This window comes from Mycteria americana, chromosome 1, assembly GCF_035582795.1.
Source record: "Mycteria americana isolate JAX WOST 10 ecotype Jacksonville Zoo and Gardens chromosome 1, USCA_MyAme_1.0, whole genome shotgun sequence".
NCBI lineage: Eukaryota > Metazoa > Chordata > Aves > Ciconiiformes > Ciconiidae > Mycteria > Mycteria americana.
This window is the reverse complement of record NC_134365.1, coordinates 218,259,566-218,281,937: the sequence shown is the minus strand read 5'-3', so window position 1 is coordinate 218,281,937 and position 22,372 is coordinate 218,259,566. Positions and strand designations below refer to the sequence as shown.

General features: G+C 41.8%; 1 protein-coding gene across 1 annotated transcript in view; it reads right to left on the bottom strand.

Moving 5' to 3' along the window:
- The window catches only part of TENM4 (teneurin transmembrane protein 4), a 355,432-nt gene that overhangs the window by 120,861 nt on the left and 212,199 nt on the right, over positions 1-22,372 (bottom strand). Inside the window, exon 13 of the mRNA XM_075491203.1 lies at positions 5,778-5,963. Coding sequence (XP_075347318.1) covers positions 5,778-5,963 — 186 coding nt within the window. The remainder of the gene's footprint in view (positions 1-5,777; positions 5,964-22,372) is intronic.

Sequence of the window (22,372 nt, the reverse complement as noted above, 5' to 3'; positions counted from 1 at the left end):
ATAGGTAAGTATTAATGTATTCATTCCAAGGAGGGCTAAAGAAAAAAAAGGAAAGTTATAGATGTAAGTGGGAGCAGTCATGTGCCCAATTCCCATGGAACATTAATTTGGAAAATCACCTTCTAATTGATTTCCTGGGGTCAAATAGAAAGTTGGTGGCAAAGACACAAGCAGAAGCCAGGAGTCCTGCCTCGGAGGGCCCTTGCGCGTGCCAGCAGGCGGCACTCTCTGTCCTAACAGCAGCTGGTCTTTATTAATAAATAAGAGGCTCTCTGTCTTGCATTTCTCTCTTTCATTACCTGCTTAAACGTTATTTCCCTTGTGCTCTTGTCTGCTCCCTGCAATCTCTCTCTCGGTTGTGTCCTGGTACCCTTTTGAAGAGGTTTTTGTTTCAGGTTCGTTCACCCAGACTGCCCACCTGGGAGGTCACAGCCCTTGCAGGAATTATTTTTCCGTCCTGTGAATCTAGTGGATCCATCGAAGCACTATTATAAGTAAGCGGAGAGGGCTGGGAGGATCAGAGCTAACCTAGTGTGGCACAGTTATGAGGCTTGGGAATGAGATTAACTAATCACCCCGGTGTAGTGGTAGCGACGCGGGAAGCACGGCATCACCATCCGCTTGGACGCTGGCTGAAGCCTGGGAACGTGTCTCTTGGATTTTGACATCCAGAGCAGCCCAACCTGTAAATTCAGGCAGCAGCCATTGCGCAGACGATGGCAGTGGAGGCAGTTGCCAATGCCAACCATATGTCAGTTATGTGCCAGTGTTTTCTTGTAATTTGAAAAACAATGGAGGCCTTCTATGGGAATATTCCATGGTAGCATGAATCTTTCTTCTCTAAACCTGTACAGTCTCATTCCCGTGCTACACTTCTGGCATTAAAATATCATCTTATTATCTGCAGACACTCCTTTGGAAACCCTGTGGGCATGTGGGACATGCTGAGGCACTATGTAGGGGCTCAGAAGAAAAGCTACTTTTCTAAGGTGTCCTCTGCACCCAAAGGCACCGCACTCAGCTCCATGTTACCACCCCTCTCCTGGAAGCCACCGTCTCTCCAGATCTGCTATGAGGGGAGCTCATGCGAGCATTTTTCAGACTGAAAGCCCTCTCATTTTACCAGCCTGAGCTAACTTGGTTTGTTTTGTCTGAAACACGTTGGGAAGGATAACATGAGCATTTCTCTTGGCTCAGAGAGAGGGAGGGAGGGAAGAGAGAAGTGAGAGATGCTAGGGGCAGGTCTTCGGGTAGGACTTCTTCCCCAGCACACTCTCCTTCTTCATTTTCCAAATATTCTTCTTCCCCTTCTCTTCCCCATGGGGTGAAGTGGACAGAGCCTCAGTGAAATCACTAGAGTTAAACTGAGATCACACAAATCTGAAGGAGAGGAGAAAGTAGCCCTTCATTGCTGCACCAATGATGGCACAAGAAGTTTATGCCACAGGGGCAGGGAAAAAGCCTGTCTTTGAAGTTCATCTGTGCTTAATATTTACTGTCAAATACGCTGCCAAACTACTTAAGGCCAGATTACCTTCAGCTTGATGCAAAATCATGTCGGAACAAAGCAGCAAGCACATATTTTCCACTGACTGCTATAACCATGGCCGCCTCTTGCCCAAAGGTACCCTTCTCAACCAGGCAGGGTGGGTGCCAGAGGGTCAAACACAGCTCAGCTTCTGCTGCGGATACGCCTGAGCGCTGCAGAGAGCTGACTGTCTGCTCTGTTGGGCTGAGGGTAGCAAGAACCTTCTCCAGACACTGGTGGGCTTATTTTATGCTGGGTTGCATACAGATAGAGCCGCTTTGTGGATTTAAATGGCACAAGTGATGTGTTAGAAAGCTGGGGAAAAGAGACCGGGATCCACCTGTAATGTGCCTTGTCTGGATTCCAGCTGCTCCAGCAGAAACTCAGAGGCACTGATTACAACCCCGGCTATTCAGAACATGTGTGATTATTTATGCAAGAAGGCTGATGAAAGGCAAACTGAAAGGGGTAGGTTTCTCAAAAATCAGAGTTTTGCTAAGTAAAACAAAAACCAGCCCAATGGTGCCATAAGCAGAAGCCCGTGTGGGACGGGCTGTCTGCCTGTCTGTCTAGGCACTTGTTTTTGCATACATCACGAGTGCATGCCAGGACCAGATTTCAAAAGGAGTTAAGCATGTAGCTTTTGTAGAGATCAATGGGAATTAGGCACTGAGGTGCTTTGAAAATCCTGCTAGGTAGATCATTGTGTGTTTGGAGAGCGAACTGCTGGTCCCTCAGCGCTCTAGAGACCCTGTAGTATTCAGGTGCAGCAACTGAACTTCAAATGATGGCTTTGGTCTTGTGTCCAGGCTGTTCAAGGATGATGAACATCCCAACTCCACCACACAGGGAAGCCCTCTCTGCCACTATTTTTGTAAATAACCCTAATATGAATCAAAGATTAAGGCTTGTTGCTAGTAAAATCTCACACAGAGAGATTCACATATCACATACAATCTCAGTGCAAGGCCCACATAGGAAGAGTGAAGCCTCCTTTTGCATCTCTGAGGTGGGATGCACAGCACCTGGGGCACTATCCAGGCCATATCATCAACTGTATTAAATTTGAGGCCAGGCTGTTACAGCCCTGGGAAATTCCTGAAGTTGTTTATTAAACCCAGGAAATTTTCTGTGGTGCCACCTGTGTATCAGTCCCATAGAGCAGCTTACCACAGAGCTGGGCTGTAATTTGGCCTTTCAGAGCCCACAGTAAGAGGGTTTATTTCACCTTTAAACTCAATGCTCCTAAAACCCACCATGCTCCCTGGATGTGGTTTGGGCCAGAATAGAACAAAGTTGAATTCTTGCAATGTTTCTAACTGGGGACAAATTTGGAATATGCTGGAAAGCCCCTCATTGGAGTCTTGCATTGTGGCGGTTGTCACGTTTTTTTTTTTCCTTTAAGAAATCGGAGTAAATCGATTGAACCATTCTGCTGGGTTTCAGGATTCCTGCAGTTATATAATCAACGTTCTGTTCTATTCTTTTCCTGGATGCGCTAAGTTTGCTGAATTAGGATGATGAATGCAAGCTTCTGCATCAATTTCCTGGTTGGGAATTAACTGGGGTTCCTCTAATGAAATCTCTGAATGTGAGCAATCAAGCTGGTATATTTGGTAACACGACTCTTTGTATGAGCAAACAAAATTAATCCACTGGGATCAGAGTTCCCTTGAACACACCGTAAGAAGGAGCCTCCTATGACCTACAAAACAAAAGGGTTTCTTACTCTCAAACATGCTCAACAGGAAATGGAAGAAGTGTCCTTTACTTGTATTGCCCATTTCTACCATGTTACCTGCACACATGGCAATTGTTAAAGCATCACTTCAGCAATGGGGTTTTATGCTTGTCAGTGCTAAAGCAAACCGGGCCATGACACAGACATATACGGAATTACTGTCAACAGAACAAGTTGCCATGCAGGGAAATTACACAAGGACAAGGGGAATGCTTTCCACATACTTAATGTAATTCCAAGTCAATGTCCTTTCATCTGTGCCAATATAACTAGCTTATTACTCCTGCTAAAGCTATTCAATTTTCTTGGATATTTATGACTTTGCCAAATCTCCTTTACATTCCACACATTTATCAATGAAATATTCTGTAGGAAATACGGTTTATAGCTTCAGAGGCATGAGACTATGTACAAATTTGTTGCTAAATCACCATGCAAGAAGATGAGGCGGGGGGGGGGGGGGGGGGGGGCAGTGAAAAGAAACAGAATTGCTCCAGCACTCTAAGTATTAAAGAATGATTCCTAAACCAAGACAGCACTGCAATAGGAAGGTAGCACCACACAAAACGATAGTGTGCACCAGTAAAATCTCGATGCTGACTGCATTGCGGTGCTGGCCTTTCCCATGATAACAGAGACTCTTTATACTTAAGAGTGAGGAATACTACAAATAATGGGGTAAATTTAATTACCATGAAAGATAAAAGCTTGTTGTTTGAAAAGAGTCTGGGCATATCAGCTGTGTGAAGAAATATCATATAAGGAACTAGTGGCATTTTGGTTTTGCAGCAGAACTAATAAAATGGCACTGAGGGTATGAATCAGGCTTTTTTTGTGCATAAATGACTTTCATATAAAATTGTCCCCTGGATTTGGGGCCTTTTGCTGAACATTTTTTTTTCTTTTAAAACCCTTTCATGAATCTGTGTTGCTTTCCAAATCAAAGTACTTGAACACAAGGCTATAAAATAGTATTATAGAAACACAGGATTCCAATTAACACAGGACTGCTCTCTCTTCATTTTAAAGTCATTTAAGAGAGGGGTTTTTTTAAATCCCTTCCTCATGAAAAGAAGTGAAAGCTGCTAGGGACATAGAAAAGAAAGTAGAATGTAATGTCTAATGAGACAGAGGAAGTTTTAAGAGCTAGATATTTTTCATTAGGGGATGCATGTGGAGACCATAATGTGGTAGGGTGACATTAGCATAAATAAATGATAAGTAGAATTGAGCCACAAATATGGTTTGTACCATTACCCTAATGCTGGAATTAAAATATTGTGACCAGGCTTCATTTCCTGTCTGTCTTTGTGTGTGCAAACTTACCTGGTGTTCAAGCAAAAAAAGTGATGTCTACTTATAACTAAGTTGATAATCCACACGGATAACTATGCTGACATTTGCCCAGGTATTGCTAGTGGTTAATTTTGATGTAGTGTGATTTATATGTATCGTGGCATAATGAAAGCAACATAGAGGTAAATTTTCTTATCTTTACAGGAAGCTAATTGAAACAAAATGACTGGAGGAGAATTCTCACTCTGGAACAACTCTTCTAAAGTCACCTGATTTTTTTCAGGTCCACACAGGCATTATTGAGAGCAGAACTGGATTCATTAATTTAGTTTTCATTAATTTATAACAAATGGTATCTGGGGAGTTTTAATGCTACTGATTTTACAGCATGATTACGGAATGGGGACTAAAGTGGTTGAATGCACGACAGTCAGAAAAAAGGAAGAAGGGAAAATGCATCAAGGAGTTAAGTGAGATGAAGGAGGAAGGTAAAGCCAAGCCAGTTCATTAATGATGCTGCAAATTGCTTAATGTGAGAACTGCACCTCTTTGCATGATTTTGCCATATTGGTGGCACTTTATTAATAATAATAATAGACATGACACCGAGAGTTTAAGATAAGCGCCAGGTGCGTGAAGAATACAGAACCAAAGAAAGAGGGAAATGAAATGGTTAGAAACGTAGAAAATGTTAGAAAGCAGAGCAGACAAGGGATAAGCAAAGCAGAGTTAAATACCAGCCAGAAGTCATCTGACTGCAGTTTCCTCTTTTATACTGGCAAGCAAAGTGGCAGTGCAAATAATGGAGCAAATAAAAGGAAAGAAAACTTTCAATCAGATGCATGTTTCTGAAAATGCTGTCGCCATAGTAGAGAGAAGTCTTGGAGGCCACAGAAAGACCTTTTGAGAGAGGCAAAGTGGGATGTTTTTAAAAGCACCTAGCTGACATTTGACGGCTTGTCTCTATGAGATCAAACACCACATAGGTGTACTTCACGCCTGATAATAAAAAATATATATAGCCACGTCATCAACAAATGAAAGGACATTTTGTCTTGTTTCCACATGAAAATGTATGATGTCAGAACTTGAAATCCAAGAACAAAGGTGCTCATGCTACACTGTCACACATATTCAATTAAGCATGCGCCTTTTCTCCTCCCTGATCATCAATTATTCGTTTAAAAGTAGTCGGTTTTTCTTTCTCCCTACCGATAGTGCAGTGCTCTCCGTTCCAGCCCGGGCTGCATTCACACTTGCCATCCCGGCATGTCCCGTGCTCATTGCAGCGTGGGTGACACGCTCGCTGATCACAGGCTGTGCCCATCCATCCCTCCTCGCAGCGGCAGGTGCCTCCGACACAAATGCCATGTCCTCCGCAGTCCGCTGCACAAATCTCTGTGGGAGAGGAGAGAAGAGAGAGGAGGGGATATGGGTGGAGAGAAGGGAGAGGGGGAAAATCCAGAGTGTTATTGTTAAGAAAAGCAGCCACACTTCACTACCTCGCCTTACAGGGCAATGAAAGGAATTCCTGGAGCTCATAACACTAATCCTTCCTGACAATAAGAAACTAGTAAGTATATTACAAAAAAGAGACGGACATGGATTGCAGAGGTCTGCTGTGATTGATCCTCCTATTTGCTTTCTAATTCTCTTGCACTCTTTGAGCTTTTGTGATCACCAAATCCAAAGGGGAAGGCTCTTCCAATAAGCAGAACAAAAGTCACATTTAATTAAAATCTGGTTAAGTGTGGAAACAATGTGCTGATAAACTACTGATGCTAAAGTTAAGTGTTGGCAAAGCCTATATGTGGCTTGTTAACCCACAGTTCTGGGGATGGGATTCATTAAAACCCTTCTTCTCTCTTTAAAATTAATACAGAATATTTCTATTTCTACCAAGTCTGCACACCTGCTATGTCTCTGTTCCCCTACCACCCCATTAAAAATCCCCTCTCAAGCATTCAGATGTACCACCTTGCTCTTTTTGTGAGCTACATGCACTGGAGTTGATAGGACGGTGCTTGTTGCCAAATCTTATTGGAGTTAACGGAAGCATGGAGTCACAGCTGGGCATTTCAGTACTTACCTCCAAAAAAGAGAAGAGCTAAAGGACCTTGGCTTTTCAGAGGTGCTGGCCTTCCCACCCTCCATGAGCCCCAGGAGGCATGAGGACACAGGTATGCATAATATTTTGGCCCAGCACAAGGCTTTTGGCTAAAACCTGGCAGACCCTTGGCATGAATTTGGGAGACTTCATGTTTTCATCTGCACTGTATTTGTCTGGAAAAATTGAGACTTGGTGGAGAAGTGCTGTACCTTGGTGCAGGCACCCACGAGTCAGCTGTTAAAATGCCTCTTACCACCATTACTATACAGGATTGATTTCAAGGAAAAAAATAAAAGCAAATACAGATGTGGTGTTATAGTGCAGATGAAATGAAATGAATCTATTTCTTCTTCTCCAGGTTCATCACCTGACTGCTTGCTTTCGATCTCTCATAAACCATGACCGTACTCTCCTCAATCAGAGGAGAGGCAATTCAGAGCATATTTCAGACCATCAGGTCTTACCCGTCCCCCCCGCACACAACTTCTGCCCGGTGCATCTAAATTGGATCAAACTTTCCCAAATGTTTTGGACTCAAGCCTTCTGCTTGACTGAGCCATTTTATAGATTTTACAGGGTAGGGACACAGTTCCCCTTGGGCAGAGTGGAGAGAAGATGTGAATGGAAGAAATACTGAGCAGGGCTGGGCTGGAAGCCCAGAAAGGGGTACCAGGGTAGTTTGCAGAGCACATTTTCTCTCTTCCCGCAGATATGTACCCCCAAATGAATATCTCGGACACCAACCCATCTCCAGTGCCTCTCTTTGCACTTCTGAGCATATTAAGTGCAGGATTCAGGCCTCGAGGCTTGTGATGGAGGAGCAACCGGTATTATACAGGACATTTACTTTGGGTCACTGGCTGCACATAAAATATTCAAAACTACTCAGCCTGCATTAACATCACACCTGACTGAAATTCAGCCTTTCTTAAGTTGCCTTTAGTCTTTTGCTAATTAATACCACCAGTAATAGGAAGCTTAGGCTGTTTGAGGACTTTTGACACGCTCCTGACATGGGGCTGGAACATCCACTTCAACTCCAGAAGGAAGGTTGTCCATCATAGGAGAGAGCTGGAAGGTCTTCAGCCCCTTACGCTGAAATGGACTCTTGTCTCCAAGGCTCAGAGAGCCCTTTAGACAGTGGTAACTATGATAGTAATAATAGTAATGCTTTGCACGTCCAGAAAACACCTCATTTTCCAAGTGCAACAAGAACACAATATTTAGCTCCTGCTTACTACAGCTCAAGGTGGTGAAACAGTTTTCTGTTGAACTCCTTTTGCTGCAGTCTCGGACGTCTCCAAACCCTCTCAAACATTTAGTCCTCTATATTTAAATCTCTAATGAAGGAACTTTGGAGTTCAAATCTGCTTAAGACACTCAGGAACTTGTCTGTCCCATTTAAAGTCAAACTTGCAAAAGTATTTGGGCACCTTGGGTGCTTAAACCGAGGATATGCACATACCACTTGCTGCCTAAAGGTGACAGAATCTAATGTAAGCTTTATTGGAAGTCAGAAGAAGTTACACTATCACTTAAGACATGGCTGAGGAAGGACTCTTGAGTTGCTGTCAGAAGTTTTTACTTTGCATCTGGCATTGAGACACAGATTTTCACAGCTCCTAGATGCGAGGGAGGTAATATCATACTACAGTGCCCGTTATGAACAGAAGGGATGGGCAATTATTGACTTGCTAAAGGGTTGGAGCCCAGCCGTGTGTGTTTTCTGCCCCTTTCCCCAACTGTCAGACAGCACTGCAATGGAGCGTGGGCCGGTCAGGGTGGTATGCGAACACACAGGACCTGCAAGTTAGCTAATGTAGCAATAAAGGTGCACAAAAAAAAAACCAAAAACAAGCTCTCCTTGGCTGACCTGATGAACAAAGTCTGGGGGAGGATAAAGGAAACAGCAGATAAAAAATAAAAAGCTAGATTTATGGTACTAAAATTTCAGCAAGCTGAGAAAAAATGCATTGAGAAAGGACAAAGTCTGAGACTGCTGGTATTTAAGCCCAGACTAGAAAAGTACTGTCGTAGCCTCTGGTGCTTCCCAGCAGTCTTTCACCACAGGGCTACTCTAGTGCTGGACTGAAACAACTCCTGTGGTAATTGGTTTACATTCTTTATTCATACGTGTTGAACTTTGCACTTCAGAATACTAAATAACACGTAACTTTTCTTGCTCCCAGTTCACCAAGCAGTCCAGAAAACACCAGCTTGGTTACTTCACATCTTCATTATGTCCCATTCCCCAGCTTTGACCTTCAGGGTCCCATCTCTAAATTGGGGATAGCACTGGTATCCTCAAGTCCAGTGACGTGCACTGTGAATAACCTCCACTGCTGACTATGAAGCTCTGAAATTCCAAAGAGACAAATATCTCCAGCGATGGACAGGAAAATCGGCATCTTGGAGGACTCAGCCTCTTGTGACTCCAAAGTCCATGTGAACATCTTAAGGACTTTACTAGTATTTACTTAATATTTTATCTTTGGTTTGAGAATATTGGTACTGAGTCTGACTGAGTATCAGTGGTTATTTTTTGATGTTACGACATTATTTCTGTTTTGATAGATAACGTAAACGAAGCATAAAGTAGTAAAGTGGTGGCTCTACAGGTACACGTGAAGTCTGTGACAGGCACAGGACCTCCCAGATGTCCTGATATCCAGTCTTGTGTCCTGTTGGTAAGTCAGGGAAATGACAGCAGGTCAGACATCTACAGGTTGGTGGTGCAGGAAAAAAAAGCAGGGACAAAAGGAAGCTATTTTGAGTGATAGTCAGAAGCCTTCTTGGAGTTATTTAAAGGTGTGAAACTAGGATAATGGAGTGACATTCAAAAATGGTGAGAGAGGGAAAAAAGCACTTTCTGAAAGGCAGAATCTCTGTGGAGTCATTCTTATGAAAAGGGACGGAAAACCCACTGGGACATTTACATCTTGACTGAAATATTTCCCAGACAACATGCTGCCAAGGAACAGTTTTGCACACAAGGGCCAGGGACACGCACTGAATGATCTAAACCAAACAGATCTTAGGCTAACCCAGAACGGGAACGCTGGGAACATCTCCCACCCAGCTGAGACCCCAGCCATATCACCACCCATGCATGCAAGAGAATGCAGGCTCCAGGTTATGAATGTATAATTCATATATAATGGATATATAAGGTGGTTTGGATTCCCAGGCCCCAAGAGCTGTAATAAAGACCCTCAGCTGTGAAAAACACTTGTGAAGCAAACTACTTACGACAGTCTCCCTAAAAGGTAGTTTAATTATTTCTGACAGGGAACCAGGAGCCAGGAACTCTCAAATCTAAATCTTCCATTTAGCTGCCAGTTTAAAGATAGATGGGAACCATACAATTTAAATAGCCTTACAGCACACATCCTGCTGTACGCCCCGGCCCTTTATAACATGGTGCTCTTAAATGCTCACAGGTTTTTAATGGGTGATTAAATAGTCAGAGTAGCTTTTACTTTTCTGGTGGCACTCAAAGAAATGATCAAAATGGATTTCAGATTAAGTTTCCACTTAAAGACAGGTCTTTTCGGGCAGCTCAAGACAACTAAGGCTGATTTACAGAAAAGGGCAGGTGAATTGTTTCTTCGTCATTCAGTCTCAGGGACAGAATTTGCCACCTCTGTTCTTATTGCGAGCTGCAATTTTTTTGGTACATTTCCCAATTCTGTTGTTAAAATTAGAGGACATGATTACCTACCATCTGAGCCGTGTGAGCAAATGAGAAGGAAAGCTTTTAATTCTCCTATTACAGTATTCATAGACTGGCCAGCTGCACTATATTGCTCCTGCCTATTTAAGCTTAGTTAGAATGCTGTGCTTGTGCATAAAAGACCTGCCTGTTAAATATTTTCACAGCAGCTGTTCCCAAAAGGTGACTAAGTATTTCCTTTCATCTTTAATCTCTTCCACTGTTTGTATGAACAGCTTGCCATTCCTTATCCTTTCCTAGAGGTGCATTGTGTTTTACTTCATCTTGCCCTGCAGCTCTGAAAGCCGTCTGTAGTTCCTTGAAGGAAGGGGATCTTCTGAGCAAATCTGGCACCCAGTTCTAAGAGCAAATATGAGGCTTACTGTCCTCAAAAGGTACAATCAGCCCATGCACCTCCCTGGGAAATACCTGGACTTTGAGTAATACCCTGCATTTTGCTCCCTGACACTTGTACTTACCAGAGGGCACTGATGGACATTAGTTGATTAACGGATGCAGGGCTTTATCTAAGGAATGAAGTTCATTTCTACTCTACCATCCGGGGTTTTGCCATGTTACTGTCTAGGATTGGCGTCGTCCATTGCCTGGATTTCATCTCACCTTAGGTCACACTCTTACCTGAAGAACTAAATGGAGTCTAGTTGCCCTCTGTGGGTCAGGGAGGAACGACAGGTAGCTCCAGAGGACGATTCACCTGAAACCTCTTTCACGGAGAACTTCTGGAGCAGACTGTGCTCAAGGCACTGTCGAGTTTTGGGTGGTTCACCCAGGGGTCTCAGGTGCATCATAAACACTATCCTTAGAAAAGGATAATGCCATTCCAACAGGATTCTTGTTATTTTTCATGCAAATAATCAAAAAAGACATGACATCTTCAGTTTCAGGACCTGCTCTATTCCATCACTGCTCTCCCCCACTGGGAACCAGCCCATGAGGCCAGCCTCAACTTCCTGCTGGCTAGTTTTTAGACAAATGGCTTTTTTTTCTCATTATCCCCTCATGACTTGGGGAGAGATTTCCCTCTGGTCTGTAAAGGCTGCCTCAGAATTCCTCAAGGCTCTCTTAAGAGTCCTAATCCACCTTGAAACCTTCCCAAAATCTTGACAGTGGCTGCTGATGTGCCTTAACTTCTTCATATTGCACTGACGAAAATTGCATTGTAATTTTATTCTACCTCCATCAGCATGCCTCTGTCTGTCGTTCACTTAATGCTTAAGAATCTCAGCTATCCGAGGCCAAGATTATCCTTTTTGTTCTGCGTTTGCACTGTGCCAGGTGTAATGAGGTCACAGTCCACTTCAGAAGTAAGAATACTAAAGCAATTACTCATACAAATAAAAACCTTGTACCTGATTCTTTCCTTCTTTTTTTCTTTTTTTTTTGCACATCCTGCTAAAACCTGACCCAAATCTGTCCCCTTAAGAATAAAAAGTCTGCTATGTTGCCTTTGATATTTCAGAAGAAAAGTGGGAAAAGAAACCTATCAAACATTAGCCACCAGTGTAATGCTTTGTTCATGGCCTTTTTAATTGATATAACAGACATGGTAGCTTCCAACACAGAAGTGGCATAATCCAGAATTTCATATTATTTTCACATTACATTAAAGAATTGGGTTGGGAAAGGGATAATGATGTCAATTTGTGCTTCATTATGGCAAATCCATTTTTACACGTTTAACCCTATCCCCCCAAAATCCTAAAATTGGCTTGACAACAGTTTAAAGCTTTCCATCTTAGAGAAGAGTAATGCAGATGGAAATTTTTCTTTAGCATTCATGTGATGCAGAATCAGAGATTTAGCTGCTTCTGACCTGCCTGCTAAATCCTTTAATAAATATGGATTTAGTGCTAAAATATAAGATCAGGTGAAATTGCTCAGAGCTTCCTGAAAACTGGGGCAGTTCCACTGACCTTCAACATATTAATAGAAAATTTAATAATTAAAAATCTGTCTTAACTGGGATTTTCCCATTTCAAGTTGGCTCATCTGAGGCAATTTCCAGCCTCAGACAGATTTTTCCAGAAAAGAAGCACAGGAGAGAGGCACTGCCCAGAGCTAAAAGGCTGAGTTTGGTGAGGAGCTAAGCCTTATTTTCACAACCTGCATTTGCTTTAGAAGGCAAGTTATGGGGAATATCTGGGAAAAGCATCTAATATAAAGATATGGATGGAACAAACAGAAGGTTCATGATCAGCATGATTTAGATAGCAGTGAAGAGCTAAATACATTCTTCATAATGAAACGCATTTTGTGGTGTTATGAAACTCTCACTTAAGTGATTTGAGAACTCTGTAGTGACCTATGAACTCCTCTGCTGGAACTGAAGAAGACATAAAGCTCATTAGCTTTTAAAACCATCCGTTTCGTTTTACAAATTTTATAAGGAAAGGTTCAAACTATGGAGCAAGACAAAACCTGAAAGGAGAGGTCTGAATTTTCTGTCCTTGACAGTAACAAATTGGTAGCATGAAATCCTCTGAAAACCATCCCATTTCAGTAGCGACTGGGGAACGGTTGTGCAACTTGTGTCAATGTCACTAATTGAAGGTCACGTGTTTTTTCCTTCAGAGATCATGTCCTAAAAGCAAGGTCTGTATAAGTTAATGCCTTTATACAAATAATCTGTTTACCTATTTTTAAAACAAACATCAATTATGTAAATATTACTAATGTAGAAGTAATAATTATCATTTATGTCAATAAATATAAAACCCGTTTGCTTTTATGAGTGTAATTAAACTCCTGGTACTGAGATGACTGTCCACTCCACTCAAGGATCTTAGCGCATTTTACATAGCTCAGTAAACTGAATATATCTGAAAGGTAACAGTTGTTTCTTTTCTTTCCATGGATGAGGAAATCAAGATTAAAGGATGCTCTCCAGAGACTGAAAATGAATCCATCGGCTTTGCTATCATCCCTCATCAGGAAGAACACCGACCTTCAGCGATGGGTTTGAAAGGTGATTCAGGACACCTGAGTTTTCACCTACTGAACCTGAAGTCCTGAGGAGCATCCTGGAGTGCCTGCACTGGGGAATGCATACCCTGTGTTATAGCATGACCCCAACCGGGATACATGAGTTGGCCTAAATGCTGATGCTTGCCAGGCTCTGCAGAAGGAGGACTGAGTACAGGTCTTCAATATATGTGCAGAAGGGACAACTCTGCACTTGCTGAAAAGAGTGGGTATGCACAAAGGAGTTAGTTAGAAAACAAGTGCATGACAGAAGAGAGGAGAGTTTTTACTCTAAGCGGTTGAGCTGGCTTAGCTGTCTATCTCTAGGAGAAAGGCTGGTGGAAATCCCTAATAAAAGAAAGCACCCATCTCTGGCCCCAGCTAGACACAAAAGATTAACCCCACTTCAGCCCTTTCCCCCATTTTCTTCTTGGTATTTAGTTCTTTGCTTGCATAAGCAGCTTTGTGTTTAACTGAAAGGCTTCTGCAAATCCTCTTCTAGGTCTCATCTCTCTCTGGAGATTCAAATCAGGAATCTAGATGGCTCTGAGCCGCCTAACTTGGAGATGAAGAGTCCACAGAGTAGCTGCTCACCTGGTGCTGAGCAGATCCAGGAGATCTGTCCCATAACTGCCCTGGAACCCACCTTCCATCTCTAAAATCAGTAATGAATGAGTTTGGTATAGTAATATAGTTCAACTGATGTCTGTCTGTCCTCCAATACTGAGCCTCTTGCTCTGTAAACATACAGCACCTAGCACAACGGGACTCTTGGGAGTTCTTGCTAGAAATAGTAACAGTAAGAACAGGAACAGTCATTAGCAATCCCTGTGCTAATGGATCACAGCTCTTACCCAACCTGTGCAGCTGCACAATGTACAGTGGTACAGTTGGGATGTCTGTTAAAAAAAAATCTCACTTCTACGTGCAATTTCAGCTTGCTTCATATTTGCATAAAAGTTTTCCAGCTCCTGTCTGAAAAGCTATAACTCTGTGAGATGAAATTCTATTAAACTGGTCTGCTGCCTTTTATCAGCCTCTAGTTTCTACAATATTTATACCCTATTTTCATCCTTGCCTTAAATGCTAGGGACTGACCATCACATTGTGTCTAAAGCATCTCCTCTATAGCTGTGATTTACTTTTGTACTCGTGTCAATCTTCCCTTTATTTATTATTCTGAACTTTATTTTAAACTGTCTCTTGCTGTTGAATAGCGGGACATGAAATGCCAGGTATTGATGGACTCCAGTCTTGGAGCTGAGATTGTTGAATAAAAATAGTTGAATAAAAATAAATATCCCAAAGTGCAGGATTATGTTTTTCTCTTTGATGCTTAATTGGATCTCTGTGCTTTCTGGGATGTGAGTTAAAGCTTCCCAGAGAAGAAACAATTCTTAATGTATTAAATGAAGTTCCTAACAAGGATTCTTCTCTGGACTAATTTTAATTTTCTCTCTGTCCCCATAAGGAGGAGATAATTTGACAGTAGAAAAGCCTTTTGCTCATGCTTACAGTCATTAAAAAGAACTAATTTATTTTCCAATTCTGTAGAGTTTGGTTTTGTCTAAAATAAATTCAACAGAGCATTTACAAATGTGTGTGCTGAAGTAATCACAAGCTAGATTTGCTTGGGATTCCCTTATTCAGAGCTCAGCACTACTATACAGACAGTCCCAACATGGTTTCCTTTTTCTTCAGACAACATTTCACCAAGGAACTTAGAAATTTTATTGTTATTAATGTTTTTCAAAGGGAGACACAGAACATGTATGAAACATGCTGGGCTGCCATATCCAGAAGTTAGATGTCTGTCTGTCCACACAAGTGGGATGCAGCAGCAGCTGCTCCAAAGGCTTTGTGTCTGCTGTGCTGTCCATGTGCCTCAACACTGCCTGGAAGGATCACCTTGACGGAAAAGCAGCAAAGCTCTCTCCAAAGCCCTTTCAAACTTTCATCTGTCAAGAACATTAGAAAGGTGCTCATTCGTGCAAATTGTGATGATAGTTTTTAGAGTATGAACACCTTGTAACTTGGAAGGGGGCAGAAAGGCTATACTAAATCCAGTGCATCCACTTCAGACAGCTTATTAAATCACGGGTTTCTGGCCTTCAATAGACACCGACCCACTATATGACAATCACTGGTCCTACGTTATTTTTGCTTGCTCATTTTTTATGTTATTTTGTTTTACTGACTCCTAGATTATTTTGCCTATTATTTAATCTCAGTCATTCTAAAATGGAATGAAACACAATTTGATGAAGCTGAAAACATCCAATAAACCTTTGCAGAAGCTCTGATCATGATGAGCTCCAGCTGGTTCAGAGTGTAAAGTCACAGTCACAGGAGCTATTCACCAACAACAGCATGGGATTGACTGAATGCAAGTGGAGAAGCCATGACATGGAACCTACGACCATCCTTGCTGAGCCAAATGAGTGAGGTATGAGAGGACAGTCTTGATCCAGCCTAATCAAGCTAGATCACAGGCAGAGCCTGCCTACACACAAGTATCGACCCTGCTGATATTCCAGCGGTATTCTGGTTAAAAGAGGGACTAGTCAGAAGCAGAGGTCTAAACTCACAAAACTAAGAGGATGTCTACACGGTCTTGTGTGAGTTGGCTACAAACTGATTGGCCAAACTTATTGAATGTCATGTATCTTCAGTTCAAAAGCTGCAAAACTGCCATAGAGCAATTCTAAGCCTGCAAAAATACACACAGATTCCTACGGTTTTATGAGCATGACCTACTCCACGTAGTGACTGGAACATTCCAGATTCTCAGCTGGCTTGATCAACTGGTTTTATCTCCAAAAGAACTTGAAGAACCAGTTCACATCACTCTTGCAGGATAGTAGTTTCATCCTCAGTGACAGCTGGATTACACTTACTGTGTCAAATAAGTGACTTAATATTGTTTTAAAAAGCAGCAATTTCATGACAGATATCCTACTGTAGAGAAGGGGCTAAATTATGACCAGCCCCCATGTTGGCATGATATAAGTCCAGAAACTGTAAGGACTCTAAGGCTCCTCCTTTCAAAAGCAGTCAGAGAATAAGCCAAAATTTCGTCATCTGAGACTCATAAATTTTCAGTGATACAAGCAAACATGCTAATTGCTTAGCCATCTTCAAAACATGCTATTTTAACGGTAGCCTGTTTTAATAATGGAATTTAACAGCTTGTTGTGGTGCTGTGAAACATCTATTCTTCAAACTAGCCAAGTTAAATTGAACACCACAGAGTCCCATACATCACTGCTGTTTTCAGTCAGAAAAGTCCACAACACAAAGCATAATTGATCCAAACAAAAAGAACTTTTGAGCTCATGGTGTGACTGCTGAGGTCACATTTGGAGATAGGGAAGAATGCTGAACTAAAATTGGCATGCTGGGAATTAGCCCTAATTGTTGTAGAAAACAAATAGGGAATGGAATAGTCTACCCATTGCCCTTTGAGGAGGTCCATAAATTTGCACTGATGCTGGTACAGCTGATAGGAGAGAAAGAAGCTTTACTCATCACAGTATGCCTAAGGTCAGTGAAGACCAGGGATTGCTTGTTACACCAGTGGACGTACACTATTCTCAGCCTGAGACATGACCTAATCAGACCAAATGTTTTGTGATCTAATGGTCAGAGCCAGACTGATGATATCACCCTTTCCACTGGTTTGGCCAAGTTTGAAATGACAGCTAGAACGCAAGTTTTCAGTTGCTTCAATCTCTCCCTTGGTCATTGTATCTGACCAAGACTGCATGGACTGCTGCCAGCAGAGAAGTGGCTAAAAGTAAGGTCCTAAACACATCCCGAAGCTGACAGAAGTTTGATGGATCTCTGGTTGGCCAGGGAAATATGCTAAGACAATTTCTCAACTATCAGATTGTAAGTAGGAATCCATATTTGAAACGTAAGTTGTATTTTCTATCTTACTGGGAGTTTTCTCCCTCCCTTTAGTATTTCCTCATCTGCTGACCACAAAGATATTTGGACTTTTGAAGAATTGGACTCCCCACAAAAATAACTACAGCCCATCTCAACTACTACCTTTTTTTCCACCACACCAGGGTCTCCTTATACACATTTTCAACAAACAAAGGGAAAGGGAGTAAAAGGGTATTCAGAAGAAAGCTTTTCTGAAGACTTTTATTTAAAATGGTTTTTTTCTGGTTTTAGTCTTTTATTGCATTTTTAATAACAATCTTAGAAGACTTTAAAGGATAAGTTCATCTTGGCAATGGGTAGGCTAAAATCTGTACTCACAATCCCAGCTACATCAAAAACTTTATGTTTTGCACAATGATAGTTCTTGTTAACACTGTTGATTCTGTGGATTCACTTACTCCATCACAATTCACAAAGCAGATATCTGCCAGGCAGAGCCTGTGATAGCCCTGTGCAACAGCTCTGGGCTGCACATACTTTATACCCTCAGAGAGAAAACTTACTTCTCTCCATGCAAATAAAATGGGGAAGATCATAAGTTCACAAATCAGCATGTTATGGTTCTGCAAGGCTGAGGACGACATCCCTGCTGGTACAAAACATTTCCTGGCCTTCAATGACTGTTAAAGGACCAAGGTAAGGCCTTCAGGAGTGGGTTTGCAATTTTAGTATTGAGCCAGACAGGTTTTGATGGTATCTTCTGAAGCCTAGCTTTGAAGACCCTGTGCTCCCGTAATACAATTGCCCCAGACTAATGTTTCTCACTACACTGCACGGGTAGCGAGATGAACAAGTTACAAGCTGAAGGAAGATCATTTAAAGTGGCATTTGATTACATAGCTGTGCCCAATATCTTTTTCTTAAGTCATTAAGATATAAAATATATGGATGTTTATCAATTTCAGGTGTTGTATCCTGAGGTTTAGTTCTCTTGTTCTTCCCCACGTGTTTTAAAGCTAAGAAAAAGACAAATCAGTGATTTCTTAGGCATTAAAGGGGGCCCTAGTGTGTAGTAAGATACAAGCCTGTATCATGTGACAGCTGATGTAATATCTATCTTTTACAGAGACATTTTTACCCCTTAATGAAGAAAATGATGGTTTAAAGGAGGAATTATAGGAACATTTTCCAAGGATGGATTTTTATCTTGGTGGCCTTGGGCATGACATGAATTTAACAGGAGAGTTTGTTTTGTAAGGTCGACACCAATAAGCCCAAGGAAATAAATTTTTATCACACATGTTGTGTTAATCCTGGTGCTGTTTGACCAATAGGATATGACGTTGTCTGGTAAGATACATGAAAGCTGTGTTTCTGTGTGTCTGTGTGTGTGTGTGCAATAATCTCCTGCACAATTCTTGATGAAAAAAGACATTGGAAGGTAAAGGTGCATTTGCTTTAGCTTTCCTCTTCAAAAGTTCATTCTTCTTGGTCTCCTTATCTACTAATTGGAATACAGAAAATATGCCTGTTTCAGTGAACTGTACAACTTTGTGGTGGGGAACTCTGTCGGGTTCTCTCTGAAAGACTTTCTCCATTGTTAATTTATACAACTAAATTGGTACTAAAAAATTCAGTCATTACCATTAGCTGATACAGAATCAGCTAATCTAATAATCAGCTAAATCTAATAATTGTTTGTGAATGGACTTGAACTGACCCATACTCCTGCAAAGTAAACATTGACTTCAATGTGCTGTGCAATAATTTATAAGAATATGGCTTCCCTGCAATCAGAGACATGGATACACACACCATGCTACTTTTATTTTAAATCCAGCTTCTCAGCCTACCAAAAGCAGCAAAGCCATGGAGGACAGTTTTACAACTGGTGGGTAAATACCTGGTCTTCTGCTAGCTCTATGAATACTGTGCTTGGAGGCCAGGTTTATCTAGGCATATCTGCAAGTACCGTGATCACTACCTGACAGTCTGAAGCCCTTCCTAAGTTGTTTTTAACTAATCACACAGGCTAAGAGGGGGTTTCCTATTTTTCATGTTAAATGCCACAGTTCTGTAATTGCCTCTCTCCTGAGGAATCTGTGATCATGATGCCTGTTGAGTCTTCTACAGTTATTTGGCAGAACTGAGAATCTCTCAAAAGCTGAAACCCAGACTGCTCCAAAGTAACGTGAAGCACCCAAAGAAGAAGGCAGCTGAATCGATGAGGAATCAATTAAGCTCTTTTTCAAGGGTTTCCACCTAACTAAAATCTTAACAGCCCTCTGCAGAGGTTTCTCTGCTCTAGGACAACTATCCCACTAAATTGGTACTGTCATGAGAAGCCTAAAAGCAGGAGGGGATGGCATGGAACTGGGCATGAATCCAACCCCTTTTTTTTTTCTGCCCACTAAAGATATTTATAACATTTCTAGCCAGAGTAAGTGTGGCCAGGATGAGTGCTGCAGTGCAGGAAATGCCAAGGAGATGGATGGTCTGAAACTCTGTTCCTTCCCAAATGACAGGAACTCTGTGCTCTAGAATGATGCCCAGCTGACCTTAAAGTTCAGAGCATGAAACTCCTGTCCTCAACTTTGGCATCCCTTTGGATCGGCCCAACCAGTTCATTCTTTTCTTTGAGGTGGCTGCTTGTAGCATCTGCATTGACCTGGTAGTTGGGATACTCTTCCAAGAAGTGAGAGAGCACATCCAATGCTTTCTCAGACTGAGGAGACACCTGCTGTATGTGCCACAGAAGTAATTTAGGAACTTAAGGCAGCTTTTCAATAGACAGCTCTAGACAGTGGGATGTCTCAGAAGCTGAGAAGAAGCTCTCCGCAACACTGTAGTAGAGTTACATAATCTACATTTGCTAAAATGCCTAAATATCTTTGTGATCATAGACCTTAGTAACAAAGTTTGGCAACAAGTCACTGGGAAGCGGTATTTCCTCCCTGTCACAGAGGGGGAAAAGGGCAGTCATAAAGTCAAATGACATATCCTCAGAAAACACTGTTAGCAGCAGAAGTGGTGACAGAAGCTATGAATAAGACCAAACTACTGGATTTCATGAGATATGGTCATGCAAGCTCAGCCTCAGTCTCTGGCCAGGCATGCTCTCTTAGCCTTTTCGAAATGTGAAGAAAAACATCATAACTTCTAACTTCTTTACTGAGTCCCAGCTTCCAGTTCCCAGCTCTTATCATTAAATGTACAGCCCATGATTTTATATCTCCACTGCCATTTTAGGACCACCATATACAAAATACTATTCCTGTTACTGCTCTTCTCCAGTGTACTTTTAAAGGTCTGAAGTACTGCACTGGATGTCAACCATGCATAAAGTGAGTCATTATGAATGAGTGATTGAGAAGGAATCCTGATCTGTATGCAGGTCAATGTATAACCACTGTCAGCTGCCCAGAAAAAGTCAGTACACTTATTACACAGAGAACATAATTTCTATTGCTGCTTTGTATAATCAACTTCCCGATGATTCTAGTGAATATTATGCATGTCAAGATGTCAACTACCAAACAGAGAACAGTGTGAAAATCACTAATTTAAATTTGAGGAGAGTGAAGGACAACACCAGATAACTTAATTCCTTTAAGAATTATTTTGCATCCAAGCATAATACTGTTTTGATGGGCCTGGGATTATACTGATGCATCAGTGGGATCTCTCTGGGAAATGGTGCGTTCCCCAAATGCAGATAACCTGACTCACCTATTCATTTCACTGCACTCAGCAAATATGTCTTACGGTACGTGGTTTGTTGCCTCTTGATTAGCCAGAAATACTTGGTCCAGTTCAAACAGGTCAAGAGTGAGACTATATCACATATTAAGTTCTGCTTCACGTTGCAGCACAGGCCGTTTCCTTCTTCCCACTACACTCGGACAATAAGAGGTTAAGGGAGCTGCCCTATAATGGCTTCATTAGTTGCCAGAACTTGGAGAATGAAGTCCTTTGCTAGGGCTCATTAAGAGGTGAAGGGAGATAGCATGCCAAAAGCCTGGGATACAGAGGATCTGTGATGGCAGACCCTGGAGAAAAGGGGTTAGGATGAGTTGTTCCTTAATTATTTTTCTTGCACTAAGCATTGCCTTGAACTTTTTAGCTGAACTGGGTTATAAAGGACCTTTTTGTACTTGCTTGTGCAACAGTACTAATATGCAAAAGGGAAGGGTCTTAATTCTCCCATGGAGAAATCAAAATGCCACTTTTGCTGCTCAGTACGGGTTATCGCTGGACTTATCTCTGCATCTTTCTCTAAAAGACTTTTTTTATATGTGGGAATCTACCAAAAAAGAAGTGCATACTGAGGGAAAGGGAATCCTAAGAAACTGTCCCTTGCATGAAAGGGTCTCGCATGTTTAAGAAACATTTTTCCAGAGTGAAAAATCTGAGGTAGCACGGCAGCAGCCCTATCTCAAGACATACTGGCAGTGGGCGCACACATGAAGCAAAAAAACCCCGTATCATTACTTCTTCCTACAATGCAGTGCAGAGTAGAATTCACAAGACATTGAATTGCACAGCTTGTCTCTGAGACACAGGCTAAGTGGAATGAAAAAAGATAATATAAACAGGAAACAGAAATCTCTGTAATATTATTATCTTGTGAAAACTAAGGGTTTTATGCAGCAACCTGTGTTCCTCCAAGACTCTTGCTAAAGGGAGGTGAAATCTACCTACTTAGCTGAAAGACTGAGCCTAAGGTTCAAAGATAGCCTAGTTTTACTTTCTATATATGACAATCCACAGACTTTCACCTAGCTGCTTCCATACTGACTGATACCTTCTAAATTAATACAGCATACAGCATTTCAGATAGGTATCAGTCTTGACTTCAAGGTGTTCAGAGCTGGAAAACCCACTGTGCCTCCTCATATTTTATTCCGAGTTTCCAGATGATTATGCTGTTCTCAGGGTCTGCTTCTCAGTGTGGTTTACGAAAGGGGCTGTCCTTGGCATTAGCCCAACGTAGGCACAGTTCTATAGATTTCACTGGCACTGAACACAGTCCTAACTGCTTTGCTGAGCTGAGGTTGATTTATGCAAGTACTTAATTCTTTCACTTAATAATTCTGTTCTGTTCGGTCCTGT